Genomic DNA, 21,403 nt, shown 5'->3' with positions numbered 1-21,403 from the left:
AAACCCTATGAATAAAGGGTGAAATTAAGGGTATGGTCAACCCCAAAGGGTAGGGGTGACCATGTCCTCCATTAGATTTGTCATTGAGCTTGAGATTAAATTTTTATACGGGAGATTTCAATTAAAAAAAAAAAGTTAAGTTAAAAAAATAATTAAAAAAAAAACAAATTATTACTACCCAACAATTACCGGTAATTGTTACTCCGTATTATAGGTACAAATAATCAAATTTCCATTAGTGACAGTTTAAGGATGAAATTTTGTTACACCTTAGCTTGTGAGAGGTTTCGGGCCAGGAAGGCGGTAAGCCACTTCATTTCACGGTTCTCACCTTTAATGATAAAACGAGTAATCAGTAAATCAAATATTGTAGGAGTTAATGAGAGTGAAAGATAGCTCAAGTGATTAGAGCTTGATTCGCGGTTTGAGGAGATCTTGAATCGATTCTCATTATTTGCCTTTGTGGCTCTCTAAACAACATCAACAACAAATAAACTCTTTGGGAAAATTTGTTCAAAAGGACCGCTTAAGTGATTACTTTTGTTCAGAAGGACTAATTAAGATAAAAGTTGTTTTAAAGGACCACAAAACACACTTTGGGTTATTGAGGGGGACCAAGTCCTAATTTCAAGTAAGGGTCTGTTCACATTTAATGAACTGAGCTGAACTGAACTGATTGGAGCTGAGCTAAACTGAACTGATTTGAGCTGAGCTAAACTGAACTGAATTGAGCTGAAATGAATATTTTATAAGAGAGGAAAATTAAGTACTGAACTAAACTGAAATAAAATTAAGTAAATGTGAAAAAGCCCTAAGTCAACGCCGGACTTCCATGTTGAGTCACTCTTTAGGTTGAGTCAGTTTTTTTTTTTTTTTTTTCCTTTTTTGCCATCTTTTTCACGATTTCCTCTGACATTCCCAATTTTTCCATTTCTTCTTCTTTCTTTCTCCTCTAAGCTTTGTTCATGGCATTTACTTAAGTCTGCCATTGTTGGTGAGGTCAGAGCAGCGACAATTTAACAGGCTATTAAAGGTAAGTTCTTTGAACTCTCTCTCTTCCTGTCTTTTCTTGTTTTGGAGTCCTCACCATTTTTATTCAATATTTTTTTTTCGACCTTATCAATGGCAAAAGGAAAGGAAAAGGGCAAAAAATGCACAATTTTTAACCGACTTGATATTCAGCTACACTTAGTTCTCTTCATTTTGCCCAAATTCATGTTGCTGCAAATTCAATTTTAAATAAACACAAAAACGAACAACATCAACCAAAATTGCAGAAATTCGACAAATTCGAAAAAATTTCACAATTCACAATGCTTATACATTATGTTACTTGTCCTCAATTGCATTGTGGATGTATTTGTTAGGAGAAAGAGGGCGCAATAGCACATTCCAGTCTATTTGGGGTTTATATTTTGAGGAGAGAGAAAGAAGAAATGAAAAAAAATTGGGTGCAATTGGGAATTTGGGAGAAAATCGTGAAAAAAGTGAGAAAAAAAAAAAAAGACTCAACTTAATGAGTCACATGCCTGGCACGTGACGGTCAACGCCGGAGTCCGGCGTTGACTTGCCTTTTAATTCCTAAATTCTGATTAATTGGTATTATTGGTTTATGTCTGTTAACCCAAATTATATTATTTCACACTCAAACATTTCCATCCATTAGTAGTGATTAAAATTATGCCTATAGACAAGATTGTGGAAATGTTGCCCCTTAATTGATGAAGATTAGCGTGATTGATATCTTAATTTTATTGCTCTACTAGATCTCTTATCATATTATAGTTTGTTAATTGATATTTAGGGAGGAATTTTTTTGCAACTACAGCTCCAAGTTATGGGAATCATTGAAGATGGTACTGCAAAAGGCTTTTTACCTAGTGAGGAATTGTTTGCAGTACACTACCCTGCATATCCTTCATCCATGTCGCGTGCTGTCGAAACCCTTGGTGGAATTGATGCAATTGCTAAGGTAAATTGTAGAGTTTTAAAACCAATTCAATGCAACAAATATTTAGGGTTTTAGGAATTGTTCTTTGAATTCAAGGTCAATTGATGTAATTGATAAAGGTTTAAAGGTTTATCTTTTTTTTTTCTTTCCCATACAAAGCCTAGATTAAAAAAAAAATGTCAAATTACCTGCTTTGCTTGCTTCTGAATACTGCTAAACATTTTATTTATTTATTTATTTATTTTTTTTTGGTTGTGATCAGATGAGATGCAAATCGAATAATATAGCATATAAAAGACTGGTCAAAGATTATGTTATATGACGTATCATATTTCAAATCATAGGTTATGTTTGACTTTGGTGGGCTAATATAACCGTAATTTTCATTTACTCTACCATAGTTTACTTGTTAAAATTGTGATTTTATGAAAATAATTTTATATAATAAATCTAGCAAATTCTTTCTAGGGACAATTCAATAGTAATTCTTGTTTTGCTTTAACTACCAGATTTGAGTCGGTTTATTAATACTGAAACGTTGTATCACGTAAGTAGAATCTGCAAAATTTGAGCAACTTAGTTGATGGTTACTTTTGCTTTCATTGTGTGCAGGCTCGCAGCTCCAAGTTAAACAAATTGGAGCTTCGTTTTCGTCCTGAAGACCCATGTTCACATCCTGCTTTTGGCCAGATTTATCCTTGTAATAATTTGCTGTTGAAAATATCCAAGGGGAATAGTGGGGGTATTCAAAGTAATAATTGTTGCAGCAGCCAATCCAAGGATTGCAGTTCTGAAAAATCTGAAAAGCCTAATGTTCTCTCTGCCGATATTGTTGCTAGAGTGCCAGAGGCTTATAATTTTACTGGTGAGCAAACTATAATTTATTTCTCTCTTTGAATCAATTTGTATAGTTTGATTTGAGACATTAATAGAAATTTGATGCAACGTGTAGTTAACTAGGGGGGGGGGGGTGAGGAGGGGATGGTCTTCTTACAAATGATTTTTGTATTTATTTCTTTAATAATAATGGTTAGGATTCTGAGATATCACTGAACATGAAATAAAGAATTCTCAATGTATATATGTTTGTATGTGCATTGAATACTGCATATGTATCTTCTCACTAATTCACATAGGGAAGGCATACTGAGGAATTTAATACACCAAACGCGTAGTTTTTCTTTTGAATTTGTTTTAGCAAATGTGAGCTGTCACTTGTGACTTGTCAACAAAAAAAAAAAAAAAAAATCTTGTGCTGAATTCAGTTTTTATGATTCCACACTAGACTTTCTAACTATTGATATTTTTGAACCGCATAGCTAGAAAAGCTAAGATTTGTGTCATATGATCTCTGAAGAAAAAGCTAAGCTTCCTAAATCAATTGATTTGTTTTGAAGACTTGAAATTATGTGTATAGTGCCAGACTACTGTATATATTGATTTTCAAAGAGCTATTATTTGTCTATGTTTCCAAAGAGCATGAAAGAAAAGTGAATCAAGGACTCGTAAATTTTGTCCTCAATGTACTTTTCAGTAAAAGTGAACAAGTCTTGAAATGACTCAGATGAGGTTTAAATGTTGTTGTAATGTTAAGTATTCTGTTTATTTATTTAGAATGTGGTTATGTCAGGCATTCTAAGCTATATTTAGATTACAAGATTTATTTATTCCTCGTTTCCTAGTCTTTGAAGATTCTCCTCCTCCCTTTTTTTTTGTTTCCGTGCTAGCGGTGCTACATAGGATATCAGGTTATCACTCTCTATAGAGGTTCCTACTTACCTTGTGAGTCAACATCTCTGCTTATCTAACTTCTTGCAGGAAGACTATAACTTCACATTCTCTTACTTTGGACCAATATTTTTTCTAAACAACAGAGACAGAGTTGCCTTAAGCACTGTTACATAGATCTGTTTATGATTTTTGAAGATTGATTTAACCAAAGATGTCTTTTTCATAGCATCTTTGAACTTCACTTGGTTCCACAGCCATCGATCTTAAATGTGATCAGGGTGTCTAATTAAATTAGATAGTTCAGTAAGTGCAGTCATATTTCCTGATTTTTTTTTCAAATGTAGGAATGGTGGATTATCAGCATGTCCTTGCTGTACATGCTGATGCTGCACAGAGGAAAGGAAGCTATAATGAAGTGAAGGGGCCATTTGGTAAAATTGTTTCCTTTTTGTGCAAGTATGATATTTATATTTTGTATTCAATTATTTATGTTCTCATTATTCGACATTTACTTTCACAGAAAAGGGAGATCTTGGTGATGCTGATGATGAAAATTTGATGATGCTGGTACCTCCACTGTTTTCACTGAAAGATGTTCCCGAGAATATAGTGTAAGCTATAGGTTTTGCTTCTATGAGCATTTCAACGTTGAATTAATAGGGGTGGTTGAGCAAATTGCTTGTGCTTTGTTTTTTTGCTGTGTATGTTGGCGTTGTGGAACTGTTTTTCCTAAGCTCTTATCATTATAGATTTAACTCCTGTTGTGATTTAGTGTCGTGAACTTGTGATTGTCTTTTTTTCTTTTCCCCAGTGCACCTTTTATTTTGTTTTAAACTATTTAAGATAAGTAAGGATATGCTTATAAGAAAATATTGGATAACCACCTTTGAAGTTCATGTATGAATAATCTACAATCAGAAATTTTAATGATGAAGTTTCCTTTTGATAAATATGGATAATAATGAAAAAAGGATCTATTTACTTGGTCTTTTATTTCCCAGTGCACCTTTTAATTTGTTTTGGAATTTTGAAGATAAGTTAGGATATCCTTGTTTTAATAATTGGGACAAGGTGCATGAGAGAACTTTGGATAGCTAGCTTTGATGTTCATGTATGAGTACAATCCAATCAGAAACTCTAACGATGAATTTTTCTTATAGATAATATGGTGTGCTTTGGTTTCAATAATACTAGCACACTACTATATTGTGTTGGTCATGGCTGTTTCAATCTTATTAAAACTGAACGTCTGAATATTAGGGAGAGATTCAAGACTGTTTGAACTCATTTGTTATGCCTTCTTATATACTTTTTAGGTTGAGGCCATCAATCACATTGAGTTCCAAAAAGAAACAGGAGGGAGTTGTACAACATCGGTGGGAGGTACTCTATTTTTCTTTGCTGCTCCTACTCTTTATTGATGGGATATACGACCAACCATTAGTTTGAAGTGAATATGTGAGCTATGTTTTTTTGTTTTATAGATGACTTTGGTTCTTTCTATGGAGCACAAAGTCGAGATTATCGATGTTTAGATCATTAAAGAGTCAAAAATTTCTCAAATTGAAGAGTTACATGTATATTTCATGTTCATATGCATATGTGCAATCCAATTAGGTTTCATCTTGAATGTTATAATATTGAACCATCCTTTAGACCTTAGTGTCTATCTCTATGATGGCTGGACAACCTATTATATGCTGGCAGGCGGCAGCAGCTTGTAAGTTGCATAGTATGTGGCAGTCACATTCTCAGACATCTTCATGGCATCCTTTAGTTTCTGCTTGAAGTTCTTGCAGTGACATGATTATATCAAGTTATTTGTGCGTACTTATATTTGGGGGATTATAAGCTGTAATGCTGTGTTTTAGCCATTATTGTCAATCTCATATACACAAATAGATTACTGAGTCTGCAATATGCATACAGGTTTTGGTGACATAATTGATGTAATTGACATTTTGAAAGGCTCCGAAGGGTTTTGTAGAAAGTAAAATTTATGTACCTAAATTGGGTCTCAGGTAAGAGGCGTGGTTTTAATTTATCTGTCACAGGTCGATAATTTATGATGCACACAAACTTTCTACTTACTGCAGATACTCTATTTATAAAAAGACTTTCAAACTACATTGTTGATACTTGCTAGTGACTGCTAAGAGTGCTAATATTTTGAAGTTAGGTTGTCTTGTGGGATACTTCTACATATATTAGCACTAGAAGGGGTTAGGAAAATTAAGCACTAGAAGGTTTAAAGGAAAATTTTCCTTGCTCCTTAAACATCTTATAGGTTGTAGCTGCTGGGGTCAATGGTCTCATTACATTGGGATTGCCAAAGCCTAGGCATAGTTTCCAAATCTATTGATTGATCACTATACGGTTGCTTTCGTTTTACTATGTTGTCATTCTTATGATGACTGAAATTAAACTGATTTCTGATTCTTGGCTGTAAAAATAACTGCTATTTTGGCTCATGTTTCTGGAAATACTTGGACTTAGAAACAGTTAGTCCTCCTTATGTTTGTCTGTGACTCTGTGAAGGTGGGTTACATATGCCGAATGACTGATATTCCCTTTTCCTTTTATGCAGATGGAGATTGAACCATGTCTAGCTATCGATTTCAATATCAAAGATATCCTCACTTGGAGATATATTTCTGAAAACCTTTAGTGCTTATATTCTTGTGAGGGTTTCCGAATTTATTGCATTTTCCATCTGATTGTCTGATATTCATTATGAGATTTATTTTCCTTTGTTAGAGAATACTTATAAGTTACGTCACATGTTCAAATTTTGGTATACAGTGTTTCAATTCTAACTTGAAATATCTGTACTATCTACCTATTGAAGGCACTTTATTGTGCTCTACTACAATTAAAAGTACACATTATTATCCATCTTTCCCTGTTGCTTAGTAGCACTTAACTATCATACAGATTCCTAAAAGGGTTAACTGGGAGGAATACATATCACGAGGATCAGATCAATGGAAATGGCAGATGGTTGTGTCTAAATTGTTTGATGAACGACCCATTTGGACAAGAAGCTCTATCCATGAACGCTTGTGTAAAGAGGGTCTGAAATTTGGAGACCATATGCTTAAGAGGTTTACTCTGTCATTGTTATCTTAATGCTCTTCTTTCAATGTTGATGTGGCAAAAATCTGTAGGATTATATATGTACAAAATTTCATTTGTGGCTTTTTATTCTGCTGTTTGGTGGTACAGGCTTCTTTTTCGGAGTGCATACTACTTTGGAAGTGGACCGTTCCACAGGTTCTGGATCAGAAAAGGTTATGATCCTCGCAAAGATCCTGAATCTCGCATGTAAGTTCATTTATAAATACATCTATGGTGCTAAATAGCCTAAATTACTGTCTTTATCCTATTTGCATTGTGCACTGAGAGTTGTTCTTGTTACACTCCTACTTATGTTCGAGCTGGCAGGCCATGGTGAGTCAAGTATCATAGATCAAATCAAGCAACTGCTTGATGATTTCTATTTTCCACTCATGACATATTGATAATGCTTCTAAAAACAAATTTTGCATGAAATTTTATTATTATCATAATTTTGTTATAATATCGTCAAAGTTGCCTACGTGAGTGTCTTACTTGGAAAATTTATGTTATTACATCACCTGGTAGATTTATGTATGTTGTGTTTACGAGCAGTAGCACTTTGCTTATGCAATAGAAACAATTGTGAATTTGTAATATGAGGTTCAGCTTGAAATTTTTAATTTTTTTCCGCAAATATTTTTGTACATCTTTTTACTTGAAGACAATAGGATGAAGATGTAGAATGATGATTAGTTCATTAGTTTATGTCTGAAAAAAATGCATCTTTTGGACTTATGTCCATTTAGCTTTCTTTCGGGTCACATTGGGAGGACATTCATCAATCTCTGCATTACGGTTTTACAGTTTGATTTGGGCAATGTGTACACCCCTAAATGCCCCTTTTGAGGAATGCTCTGTTTTCTTTCAGTTTCTGGAAAAAAAAAAATTCAGGAAGCAGCATTAAATTTCATGAGCCATTTCTGGATGATTGCTTGGCTTAATAACTCCTGAATTTATAAACAATTGAATAAGTCATCTTTGATGTTTTTTTCTTTTCCTTTTTTTTGGGAGATTGTTCTGTGCCTTCTGGCTTAATTGGCCACGTGAACCTTTGATGTCTCTGAGACTGCTAATTTGACTGCAAGGATCTCTTTTTCAATTTCTACATGTCATTTGAACTCTGAAGAGGTGATAGTTAACCTAAGTTAACCTTAGATGTCACTGAGACTGCTAGTTGACTGCAAGAATTTCTATTTCAATTTCAATGTGTCATTTGATCTACTGAGGGAGATAGTTAACCTTGGTTAACCTGAATTTTAATTTTACTATTGTAAACTTTGACAGATATCAAAGAATTGATTTCAGGGTTCCCCCATCTTTGAGAGGGTATTGTGATGCTGCTAGTGGGTAAGTTAGCTGTTTGATTTGATCTCTAATAATGTAGTTTAGTTTTTGTTTCAATGTGCGATTCTGATTTCTGATGACATTTTGATGATTAATGTTTAGGTTATGTTTTCTGTGGTATTTGTTCTGTTCTATTATCATAGTCGATGTAATTAATTGATTTAAAAAATAGTTACACTTGTTTCAAAAAAATAAAAATAAAAATGGTTACACTTGCACTTATTCACTTTGGATAATATGACCTCTTATTGTATTATTCTTTTCTTATAATATACTACCTCCGTTTTTTTTTTTAGTTGACATGTTTTGTTTTTAGCACTATTCACATACTCCCCTTTGACCCCCCTTTGACCGTGTTTTGTGCTTTATACGTGATGAAAAATATAGTCATATGGGATCTTGTTAGATTCGTCACAATGTTTATTTTCAAAATATCAACTTTTCATAATTTTTGCTTATCGGTAATTAAAGATATTAATGATTGAATTTGTGCATATGAAGTACTACTGGACATTATTTTCATTATCTTTTTCTTATAATATTCCACTTTTTTCTCTTTCCTGTCTTACTTTTCCAATGAAACCTTGGCTCTAAATCTTCTAATGAAATGAGAAGTGTAACCATTATTTCCAATTGAAAGCATATTAGCTATGACATCTTAATTAGATGGTTACATTTGGTTTATTAAGCAGGTATTAAGAAAAAGAAGTTGGGAGTATGTATAATGAGAATTTTTATTTTGGGAGTAGTTAAACATTTTGTTAAGTGGAAATATTTGCTTTGGGAATGGGAATAGTTGCATTGGAAGTAGGTAATACGAGGGTGTAAACACAAATTTTGAGTCTGTGAAATAGTCAAAATAAATGCAACAAATATAATTTTTATTAATATAACAAATTTGAGTACAATCTCTAATGTAATCCACTGATTCGATTTCCACGCTACGTCGTTAGATGACTTGATTTGTTGTAGTCAAAACTGGAATTCTTTGATAGAGGGTCGAAAAGGCTTGATCTCGATCAAGGTTGGTCTTCTAGAATGGAACGGCACGTCCGGTGCTTGTTATTCTTCTTCTAGTTCTTGAGATTGGTTTTTAGAGAAGTTTAGAGAGGGTTTTTGAGTAGAGAGGTTTTTTTTGTAGAGAGGTTTTTCTTTGGATTTTTCATATGTGTGAAATGAGGGGGGAGAGTTCTATTTATAGAGTTCTCCCAAGCTAGGGTTTTAAGGTAACCACTAAATGGGCCTCATATCCACTTCCACCTCCTTTCATAAATAACCCGTTGGACTTTATTAATAATTAAATGAGTCTAACTAAAACAAATAACATGGGCCAAAGTAACCCAGATTAATTATTTAGTCAATATACCCGAGTCAACAATTTGACTTTGACCCAAACAATAAATAACGACACTTGATAAAATATCCGTGCCTACAGAGGGTAAGTGTGTGAAAATATGGTGGTAAATGCGTAAAATAAGTATTTTATTTTATGAAAGTTCAGAAATGTAACCATAGAAAGGATACACCCAAAATAGAATACGTAACCATAGGAAAGTGAGGGAGTAGTAAAAATAAAGTGCTTCAAAAAGTTGAAAATTAAATCAATTTTAATTTTTTTGAAAAGTTTACAGGTCAGCAATTGACCTACCGTAAAGTTGTATTATTTGAAAAGTAGTATTAGTAAAAATAAAGTGCTCAAATATCCATAGTTAACTGATTTTTGTTTATCTTGTAAACATTTGTTTTACAGAAAGAAGCATAACTGGGAGGATTTGTGCGCATTTCGGGTTTTTCCGTACAAATGTCAGACTTATTTTCAACTTTCTGAACTTGCCGATGATTACATTCAAAATGAGATACGAAAGCCTCCAAACCACACTGTTTGCACTGTTAGTCCGTTCTCTTATCTCTCCTTTTTTTTTTTTTTTTTTTTTTTTTTTTTTTTTTTTGTGACAAATATTTAATTACATTACTTCCTAGTTCATCTATATAACTGCCAGGCTTCCAGCTGCTCAGCATTGGTTAACAATATCCTTCATTGCAATGCTTTCTAAGACTATAACTTCGGTGTTGTCTGCGTAATTGCTGTCTCTAATCTTGGCATAAAGCTGAAGCATATATTTGAAACTGCCATGTTTATGCGGTATCAGGTTTATCATTATGCATTACCATGTGAGCTTTTGGAGCCACCTGAACGGATTTATTAGGATGAACTTAATTTATACAGTTATAGCACAAATAGCTAAAGAAATCAGTTTATAGAGGATTTACTATTTTACTTTGTAATTTCTCATTAGCTTCCAGCACCCTTGCCTTGTCATTAGTTCATAATCTTTGTGATTCCTTCATTTTCTTAAATGAATACTACTTTAGATGCCATATATCTATCATATGTTTATTATACAGGATCATTTCATTTCATCTTATCTTTTTTTTTTCAATGCTATGCAGTGTTCAACGGGATGGTACACATCATATGTTCTTGATAGTTTAAGATTAGGTGTTGCAGTGAGGTTTTTATCAGTGTATCCTCTAGACGGTGCTGAATCTTTGCTGAAACGTGTTTCTGAAAAATTTGAGAAGTCAAAAAAGATGCGCTACCAAGTAAACAATCTCAAGCCCGGAGAAGAGGGTGAATTGCAAGCTAATCCAGGTTTATTTTTTATCACTTCTTCAGCACTCAGTAGGTTTATTGTTGATTAGCTTTCTTTTAATTACCAACTTACTCCCTCTATAATTATAGCGATACTTTGCTTTTATCAGTAGTAAATGTTTGCACTTTACAACTAGTTGTCGCATCTCAGCCTTCTCGGGCTATTTCCTTTGTAGTTTCGCCCATTGCTTGCTTGTCAGATATTGACTAATCTTGTCATAGCAGAGCTGACAGGTGATGAAGATAAAGGAGATGATGACGATGACGATGATGATGAAGACAATGAGATTGAGGATGAAGATGGTGAAGAGGAATTGGACATAAATGACACTGTATACCTGGTGAGATTCATACACTTAGTGGTTTTGGTCCAGATTTTTCCTCAACTACAGGCCACGGTTGGGTTAGATGATGTTAATATGCTACGAGTAGATATCTGATTAGTATATATCCCCTTTCTAACGACGTGTGTTTTGTTCTTATGTAGGATGGAGACGATGCTGATTTCACCCTGCAGTCTGATTCCTGTATCCACCAATTGTGCTATTTTTTGTAATAATACTTGTAAACCTAGTTGTGGCCATGCCTTGCAGAAGTGAAGCTGTGCCGATTCTGTCTCTTACAATACAATGTCTTTAATTCTTTATTGTTGTATGTAGCTTTTTCCCCTTTAAGATACATGTTCAACACCAATTGTATCTCCTTTACATAGTTCAGATTTGGGTGCAGAGAACATATCAAGAAATTACCTGCAGGAACTATTTGAAAGCTTTCCATCTACAGGAGCTTCTAATCAGCAGTTGGATGGTGCAGATGTCGGGGAATATCAGATATATGAACAAGACAGTGATGGCAACTACTCTGATGACTATTAAGGTTTGTATCTGCATAAATATTCTTATGCTACAGCCTATGATTCGATTTTTTAAACCTGAAATTCACATTTGTATGATTGTATCTGCTCTCCATGAACAGTGCAGGGAGAGATGAGGACTGAAGTCGAAAAAGTGTCATTCATCTGCTTGCTAAAATGACAGCTTCAAATATGCAAATTTGATTCTGTTTGCACCGGGCCTCTTAAGGTTCACTGCATTGCTAACCTCCAGCCTTCCACGTTTGGTGAATAAATAACTAAATAAGGTTTGAGAAGGGCTGTAGGAAATTTTAGATAGAAGTAAAAAGGGCATTTGTGTAGCCGATCCCACTTATGGGATTAAAGTTTTTATTGATTGATTTAAAAAGGACATTTGTAGTTACACTTTTGAGTTTTGACTAATGAGTTATTCTAGCATTTTTGGCAATTTTTTTCCCTGTTGGTTCTGTCTTGGCTGTCTTTTTAATGATTACATGGTTACACACTTACACCCAGTCTCACCGGGTAATTTCCGTTTTCTTTTGTCCGTATTGGCTGGTATACAACTTTGAACAGTCAATTTTTTCATTAATAAAATACTAAGGATAAAATTGATTGTGGGAAGAATTGGTTTCAGCTATCTTTATTTGGAAAATATTGAAATAAACTCGTCAACATCTAACTTACTACTCAACGTTTTCACAAGTTCAGCCAAAAAAAAAATAATAATATATATATAAATATATATAAATTGTTGTTAATTTTGAGGAGTTGGATTTCAAATGATGGGTTTTTAGATTGAATTTTAAACTAGATTAGTCTCGTGCGATACACGATTTAAACAAATAAAATATTCTAAATTTGTTTATTTTCTTACATCAATTTTTTTTTAAAAAAAAATCCCAAAATTAATAATACATCCATTAAATATTTTTTTAAAAACATATAGAGTTTATAGAAAAATTAAATGATGAAATACGATAATAATAATAATAATAATAATAAATATAGCTAATTTAAATTTTAATTAAATAAAATAAAATTTATAAAATAATGACATTATGTATAATTTTGGAGGGAAAAAAATTTAATAAAAACTTGACATGTGTCTAGGATGATTTCAGCGGTTGTTATTTTAGTATTATTTAGTTATTGGTCCAGGCAATGCCCTGGGTCATTATAAATTTATTACTTTAAGAGGTTTTTTTTTTTTATTTTTTTTTTAGATAGCTTAAGTAGTTAGTTGTTTGTATGAGGTGGTTTGACTTTCCATATAGGGTAAATGATAAATCAATCCAATGTGGAAAAAAAAAATGTAATTGATAAACCAAATATGTATAAATGTCAATATATATACTACGACTACTCCATAATGCACCCTAAAAAATTACTCTATAATTACAATTGTAATATATATAAATCAAAACTTTTACTCTATAATTACAATCTTATGAATTAATGCATAAATATATAGAGTAATGTTTAGTTTCTTACAAATTTTATTATTATGCAATTATTAAGGAGTTACATTCCAAGCTAGGGAAATTTAAATAGAGTGTTATGTATATGAAGTGTTTTTCAATTAAACAAAACAATAATATATATATATATATATATATATATATATATATATATATATATATATATATATATATATATATATATATATTGAGTTTTCAATCATTAATGAATTTGTATGATATGGCGTCACAAAATTGGTGACACATGGCAAAATTGGTGACACATGGCAAAATAGCATGTCTTGCCATAGTTCTAAAGCGGTTGTTATTTTAGTATTAACTAGCCTTCTGGCCCGTGCAATGCACGGATTGTTTATAGGTATTTAATATGATTTTTAATTTTATAATACTCGTATATTTTTTTATTGGAAAATTAATAGTTATAAAGAAGAATAAGGGGTGAAAATTGAATGTAATTGTAGAAAATATTAAGTTGGGGGAAAGTGAACAAAAGATTCATTCATGTATTGAATTAAAGCTAGTGTATTTTTTTTAATATAAGAAAGATTAAATGAAATGACATGTGGCATCGGTGAAAAATTTAATTTACATGTGGCATCATGAGGATGATGGTTTGTATTTTTAAATACTAAGTATAGATATAGATTATAAATGGACTAATGTTTTAATTGGGTTGGAATTGGGCCAATTCTAAAACCAAATGTTCGGATTACCCAAACATGAAAATTTGGCCAAATCTAGCATTTCAAATGACATACTTTAAACCAAATAGGCCATGAAGTATTTCGAAACATGCATTGAAATGATACATTATGTATATTTATCTTTATATGATTACAAAGATAAATTAAAGTGATTTACTTCCATTTTTTTTACTCTGTAAATCAAAATTAATCAGTGAGGAGAACTGATACTCCAAGTAGTTTCTTAAAAAGGAAAGTGCAATATCAATTCCAACACCGTTGCAAAGAATCAGTCCTAAGGCAATAGCAGCATCGTGGCCTGGTGGACGCCCAAGGGCTGCCACCACCAACCAACAACAAATTTCTTTTCTTACAGGGCTTTACTTTGAATATGATTCTCATTGAACACTCATTTTAGCGCGTTATCTAGTGCACACTTGTACATAGAATCATCAAAATAAAGTTTAAAACTTACCTTGTTGAATATTCTAATGCTGGAGATAATACAAATTTGAATAATTAATAAAACTGAAAATCATTGACAAATGCTGAGATGATACAAATTTGAATAATTAATACTAATGATTGGTTTGCAAAATGTACAAAATATAAAAAATAAATCAGCAACTACAAATCTACAATAATATGTAGACAAGGAGCAAATGGGTTCCTTTGAATAGAACAATCTGCAAGAAAAAATTCAATTGGTTTGTATAATCTTCTATTCTAGAATGCTAAACAACCATTTCTCTCCTAGAAATTGGTCCACCGGCATAGCGAGAACTGTTTAACTGATTTTCTATTCATAAGAATCTCTCTTTTCACCTTCCAAAATAATATATGAACAAACAAAAGAAAGTTTGCTATCTCTGATTTTACTCAATCTAAATAAAAAAGAGTTACAATCTTTCTGAGGTTCTTCGCTTCTTGACATGTTTCCATGAGTAATTTGCTGTCATGGAATGCAAAACAAATAACCTGCTGAACTTGTGAAATGATGTCCATGTTGCATAACCTACAATTTTATAAAAGTTATTCCAAATTACACAATCATGGTTCATTGGTTCTACCTTCATCATAATATGAAAATTGGAAACATAACAATATAACATATAATTTTAAAGGACAAAATTGTTTAACTAGTACATTTGTTTTTATTAAGGAATATTTCTCCCCCTAGTTGACGATATAGTAAAAACACATGGTTATAATGTTGACAATAATGTCAAATGTTAACACATTTATGGAAAGATTTGCATTAGTTTAATCAACATCAATCTAAAGGACGTTAATGTGAACTGTCAAGTATATGACTATATGAGAGGTCTTTATACCTGCTGGCTTCTAACAAAGGTAAGTGATCATTGTATGGCTTCTCAATGACATTCTTTACCTGTAAAAGGATAGGCTTCAGCGACACTAACTATGGTGAACAAAAAATCCAACGAAATTAGAAGCAGAAAAAGGAATTCCAATTACATTTTGTATACAATACAGCAAAAGCCAAATCATGCAAAACAAAGATGTACTCAAAGATAAGTAGTTGTGTTTCAAAAAGAAAGATAAGTAGTTGAGTTTAAAACAAAATTATCCTTTTATCAAAATAACCTTTGCAACATTTGCGAAATAGCTGTCACTGAAATCCTAAAATCACTCATAATGGAGGGTCTCTATCACATCATTCATGAGTTGTGACATGCAAACCTACATAATTAGATAGGAATGGGAGGAAGGAATTAAGAAGAAATGGGAAGAGATGAGATAATTTGTATGACAAGGAAGAGTGGAAGTTCATAGACGAATTCCAAGACACTTGCAAGAAGTACATTAGCTTTTCCATACTAAGGCCCTATTCACTTCATCTTATAAAAATTAATTTCAGTTCACAAAAATAATTTCAGTTTAGTAAATATAATATCAGTTTACTAAAAATAAGTTCACTTCAGTAAAAATAATTTCAGTTCAGCAAAAATAATTTAAGTTCAGTAAAAATAATTTAAGTTCAGCAAAAATAATTTCAATTCAATAAAAATAATTTTAGTTCAGCAAAAATAAGGTGATTTAAACAGGGCCTAAGTCCACTACAACTTAGTTATCATATTATAGGAAACTTTAAATATGTTCAACACAGTGGATGTAAACCATACAAATACTTGCCACAAGAAAAATAATTTAGAAAGAAAGGGCTGAGAAAGAAGATTGCTACCAATAACAATATTCCCAAAATGTTGAAGGTGACTTTTTCACGTACATTAAAAGTTACATACATGTAATGTATCTTTTTCAAAGTAATAATTAGTCTATTTATAATTAAAAATATATGTATTAACATCCAACAACAAAATCTACCCACAAATAATGTCACATAAAACACCTCCCTCATTTCCCTGCTGCCCCCCTTCCATCCACACACACACACACAAAATAGGGACAACAACAAACAAAAGGAGGTAATAACATGTTATGCATCGACAATCCCTATTGCAAAGAATTAAATTCTTACTTTAGCCAACAACTCCTGGCTTTCTGGAGGCTGCTTTGCCAAACTTTGAGGTAGAATTACAGTAAGCAGTTCTGGTGTCTCGGCTCTTAGAGCCCCTCTAATGACAGCGGCATTAGTGCCTGAGGCACCAGAAGTATATATGTGGTTTTTCTGCATAAACAGAATTCGCTCATGATTGAGTGAAAAGAACTATGAGCAGCCAAATAAAATGCAGAAATTAAGTAGACATACTGTGATAACCATAGCATAGCTAAGTATCTCAATTAGCTCTTGATGCATGAAGCCCATATTTCTGGTTCCAAAAAATCCAATTGATCTTGGCCCTTGCTGCTGAATAGCTAACAGCTCCTGCAAAATATTTGGCAAAGATGAATTTCTCAAAACAACGAATCACTAATATAGGCATCAGTGTATAACACAAAGGGAATGCCATTCAAGAGAAGTAATGGGATGTTATTAGAATGGTTCTAATAACAAGCTCAAATGCTTAAGCAGGGATCAAGCAAAAGAAGATTGCAATGAAAGAATTGGACCTGTATATAATCAACATCGCGAGCAGGTTTGAACTCAGACATCATTACTGTGCTTGACCCCTCCACAATAGACTGTGCTTGCGTTGGTATTTTAGTGCCAGACTCTTCATCAGAACCAAACATGTCAATGACGTTTTCAATTCCAGTCCTTCCTTTGTCCATGTTCTCCGGATTCCTCATATTTGCACCAATCTACTATACCATAAAAACAGTCCCTGGTAGTAAATCATTAGTGAAAACCAAATGTCCACAATTTAAGATGATAAATGATCTCAAGCTGACATGAACTTGACTGACAAGGATTAAGACATATGTGTCTCCAACTCTCCATTAATTTACTTAAAGCATGAGTGCATGACATACAAGTCATGTTCCACAAAATGAGTAATTTTAAGTAATACAATCATGCATGTGACCAAGAGCTAGACTTGTCTATTATAAAAAGGTCCCAAATGAAATGTCAAGTGTCTATCCAAGTTCAATTATCGAGAATCCAACATGGGTATTTAAGGTGTAATGAAGAGTTTAGAGTAACATAACCAAAAAAAACCTCTATAAAACCATGCATATATATGGAATTCCAGAAATACAAGATCTTTCATTAAAACAATGCCTAATATAAGGTGATATTTTATTTAAACATAGATCTTTCATTAAGTCATGATCAATGGCTAAAGACAAGAGAAGCCATAGAGAATTGCATTACTATCTCTAGTCAGTTATCTTTTATGTGTTTGAGAACTCTTTAATTATTTCTGAAATACAAAGTGACAATGTTATGGAGTCCTCACAGAAGAAGTTATAAATGTATAGAAAGTCACCAAAGAAAATGTCCCAACCTTAAAGATTTTAAAACTAACAAATTCACTAGATGCAGTAATTCTTTTGGCTATTGCAACTACGACCTCATACTCTCATAGACTCATATAGATATCACCACTCAAAGCTACCATCTGAGATCCATACCCAATAGAGGATATGTTGCTTAAAAGCCATCATGTAGGCAACCAAATTGACCAACAATTGTCATCTAAACAAAGAACATGGTCCATAATATTTGGTTTTTTTTTTTTTTTTTTTTTTTTTTTTTTTTTTTTTTGTTTTTTTGTGGGGGGGGGGGGGGGTGTGGAGCAACTTAAATTTGCACTGAGCATACATTGCATTCCACAGTTCAAAACTAAGGCAGAAAAATACAAAGAGGTATTGGTTATGCATTTACTGCATCCAAGGAAGTATGCAGGAAATTTCTGATTATCAAATGGAAGAAGAATAAGAAATTTGTATAATATAAGCACCATTAATGCTTGAGCAACACAAATTAACATCCAATCTTTATTTAACACAGTACAAAAATATAAATAAATATATTGTAATGAGTAGGATTAGAAGTTAGATTCATCAAATAACCTACAAACAGCATAAAAAGATAGCTCTAAAGAACATAAACCCAAAACATTAGTTGGGTACATGAAACAGCACAAATGTAAATAGCTAATGTGTAGGTTTTTTTTAGTATATGTATCTTGAACAAAAGCATGTGTGATAAGCTTCACCTGCAATAATTCTACTCTATTACTTCACCTCAAATTCAGCCAAACTAATACAGAGTTGCATTAAAAAAACCACTTGAACATCAATATGATCTCATTACTCGTCAGGCATTACTCTCAACAATTCTATCTTCCCCTTTTTCATTTACAATTTTTCAGATTCTTCCACCAAAGTAGTACTTGATGAAAGTAAACAAGGACTCGAACTTGTTTAATATTTTACCAAAATAACACATTTTAGAAAGCTATTTCCCACAATGACTAATCCACAAATTTCATTCTCAAATACAACCGTAACAAACCCACATATTCCTAATGAGTCATCAACTTGCCATGACTCACCCCCTGCACTGCTTATTTTTATTTTAACAATAATTTCAATTTTCAAGAGTTTCCGGTAGTCTTTGACGGTATTTTTCTTCCATAACTCCAACTATCGACAATGAAATCGAAGATTAAAGCTCTATAGATATTTGGCAATATTCCACCTCCTTGATGCGAGAATATTGGAGAAATAAATGCCACAAATGACTTTCCAATTTTTCATTCTTGTTAATCCTACGGTTATCATTGAAATAAAAAGGTTTAAGGGAGGTTTTGGACAACTTCGGTGCAATCCGGATGCCAAGATCTAGTACATTTCCAGTTGATGGCTTCAATTATAAACAATAAAACCAGTATTACAGATCCAACTTGATAATCACTCAATTCATTAACTCCGGCATATTCAAGATATGCGCCTCCATCTGCTAGTCATGAAGGTCCTTAGCATTTGAGTAATTCAAAATATTCCTCTCTGTAAAAACACCCATGAAACCAGTCCAACCAAGAGAAGGTGGAGCCTTGGTGGTGGTTATGATGGTGCGTCAAAGCAGCAAAGTGCAAGAGGGGAGATGACTGGAAGGTAATGAAACTAATGACATAATTAATGATGGTATTCTTTTTTACAAAATTTAAAATATGATAGGCCCTTGTTTAGGTAATATTGAGATTTTAAATTGCAAGTTATCCAAACTTTACTAATTTGGTAAAAGTCCCGGTTAGTCGGTTACTAAAATATCCATCCGCCATCAGACATTCTTGATCCATCCTTCACAGTAAGAGAAGGGTGAAACACTGAAACATCATAAAAAGCACACCCAAACTAAATTACTAAACTAATCACACACAATCACAATGGACCTTTGATCCCAAAAGCAATGGTAATGATCAACCTCACTGAATTTCCCTCATTGAATTTCATGAATGTGGCCATGTGGGTTGATTTTCTAGCTACATATCAGAAAACTGAACACGAGTGAAAGAATTCGACGCAAACAAATCCGTTAACTCCTACATTAATGAACCACATGATGCCAAGTGCATACATAACTACATAAGTAACCACACATCTATAAAACAACACCAGTGGACGAAGATCAAACTGATACAGGAGATCTATTCAGAATAGTCACTCACAAATTGTAGTTTAGCACAGCAGCATTACCCGAACACTAGACGGATTCAAATTCAGCTTATATAATTCAACAAAAAGCAAGCATTGTCCATAATTTTATTATACAAACAAACATTTATACACTCCATCAAGCCCACTATTTAAATTTTTTTTTAGTTAATTTTCAAAAACAACAAAACCTAGTTCAAATCCAATTAAATCCATGTCTCTTATCCAAATACACAGCAAAATAAATTATTTAAAAAAAAAAAAAAAACCCAATTCCCAATTCCTAAATTCCCATTACCCCTTTTCAAGGAAAATTTCAGAAACAAAAACAAAACAAACAAAACTCATAATTCTAATTAACATCTTAAGCAATAAAAACTGGAGAAAACTAAGAGAAAAAGAAATTACCCCAAAACTGAAAGAAGATCTCTTTGGCACAAACCATTTTCGGTGAAATGAAGAAGAAGATGAAGAAGATGATGGAGAAGTAGAACAGAGGCTCCAATTAGAGCTTGAAGAAGGTTTAAAGGGTGGTGAAGATGGTGACAGAGACAACAACAGCCGCAATGAGGTGGTGGTTGACATGTTTTCCGAGTGTTTTTTGGGGTTTATTTATTTTAATAACACAATTTCTCAAATTCTGAAAAAAATAAATAAATTGTGAATTTGATTTTCTTGGGTTTTTGGATACTTTTAATGATGCCAAATTCCAACCCCACTTAAATTTTTGTGTGCGAGTTTGTGTTGTATGATGAGGAAAGAAAGATGGCGAATCAAGAAACGAGAAAGATAAATATGCTCCTATGATAAACCCAAAAAGGTGGAAGAAAAGGTGAAATAAGGGTATCTTTGAAATACTATATTATTTTTTGTTGAATTTCTTTATTGTTCTTACCTTGATGAGCGTCAAATTCTTAATTTTTTTTTTTTGAAACAAATCAATTTATTAATAAAAAGTCATTCGGCATCTACAAATGAAATTTAAATTAACAAATACATAAAATTGAATCAAATTAGGTTTTCCTTCATCAGAGCTACGGTCGTTGAAAAGATCTTGCACTATGGTACATCTCTCGCACACATCGCTGGAATTTACAGCCTTTTCGGAGAGACGGTCTAACGATTTGTTGTAGCCGTAAGGATGATTCTCATCTGATTCGCCTGAACGCATTTGAAAATTTGACAACCGTTGCGATCCCAAACAAATCTTTACCAAAGAACTGACAATAGGGCAAAAGATAATTACTTTTTTGATGAACCCTAACACACAAACAAACCCTAAACAAAAACAAACAACTAAACTAACGAAAACTAATGACTCCACCATAGGGAGACAGACGAATATCTACACTACTTGTGTAGATTTATTGAAATTCAAATTGCAAAACTAAATAAAATTAAAGGAAAAGGTCGGAAATAGTCTAATTTCTTCCTAGAAGAGAGGAGGAGAGGAGAGCGTCAAATTCTTAAATTAATTCTTCCAGTGTAACTAATTTCCTCAAAAAAAAAAATGGTTTAACTAAAAAAGTATCACAATTTTTTTTATTTAAGTTAAAA

General features: G+C 32.7%; 2 protein-coding genes across 5 annotated transcripts; one reads left to right on the top strand and one right to left on the bottom strand.

Annotated features, from left to right (window-relative positions):
- The first annotated feature begins 877 nt into the window (after positions 1–877).
- Positions 878–12,103, top strand: LOC110738659 (general transcription factor 3C polypeptide 5-like). Of its 4 annotated transcripts, none has more exons than XM_021919057.1 (16): positions 878–1,033; positions 1,805–1,972; positions 2,564–2,816; positions 4,027–4,113; positions 4,203–4,293; positions 4,999–5,065; positions 6,270–6,312; positions 6,615–6,786; positions 6,908–7,006; positions 8,087–8,149; positions 9,897–10,035; positions 10,598–10,799; positions 11,034–11,140; positions 11,287–11,326; positions 11,517–11,675; positions 11,775–12,103. In XM_021919057.1, the coding sequence occupies exons 2-15, from the start codon at positions 1,838–1,840 to the stop codon at positions 11,672–11,674; spliced, it is 1,656 nt and encodes a 551-aa protein (XP_021774749.1). In that variant the 5' UTR covers positions 878–1,033; positions 1,805–1,837; the 3' UTR covers position 11,675; positions 11,775–12,103. The 4 variants fall into 4 exon arrangements, with proteins under 4 accessions (XP_021774749.1, XP_021774748.1, XP_021774746.1 ...); XM_021919056.1 differs by having other exon boundaries at positions 880–1,033; positions 1,829–1,972; positions 11,025–11,140; XM_021919054.1 differs by having other exon boundaries at positions 880–1,033; positions 11,025–11,140.
- A 2,363-nt stretch (positions 12,104–14,466) lies between these two features.
- LOC110738661 lies at positions 14,467–20,793 on the bottom strand. The gene is made up of 6 exons (XM_021919058.1): positions 20,255–20,793; positions 16,853–17,044; positions 16,551–16,667; positions 16,320–16,469; positions 15,151–15,209; positions 14,467–14,831 (listed from the first exon to the last, which is right to left on the bottom strand). The coding sequence occupies exons 1-6, from the start codon at positions 20,429–20,431 to the stop codon at positions 14,696–14,698; spliced, it is 831 nt and encodes a 276-aa protein (XP_021774750.1). The 5' UTR covers positions 20,432–20,793; the 3' UTR covers positions 14,467–14,695.
- Between the last annotated feature and the right edge of the window lie 610 nt (positions 20,794–21,403).

This window comes from Chenopodium quinoa, unplaced genomic scaffold, assembly GCF_001683475.1.
Source record: "Chenopodium quinoa cultivar QQ74 unplaced genomic scaffold, ASM168347v1, whole genome shotgun sequence".
Classification (NCBI taxonomy): domain Eukaryota; kingdom Viridiplantae; phylum Streptophyta; class Magnoliopsida; order Caryophyllales; family Amaranthaceae; genus Chenopodium; species Chenopodium quinoa.
This window is presented reverse-complemented; position numbering and strand designations above follow the sequence as displayed.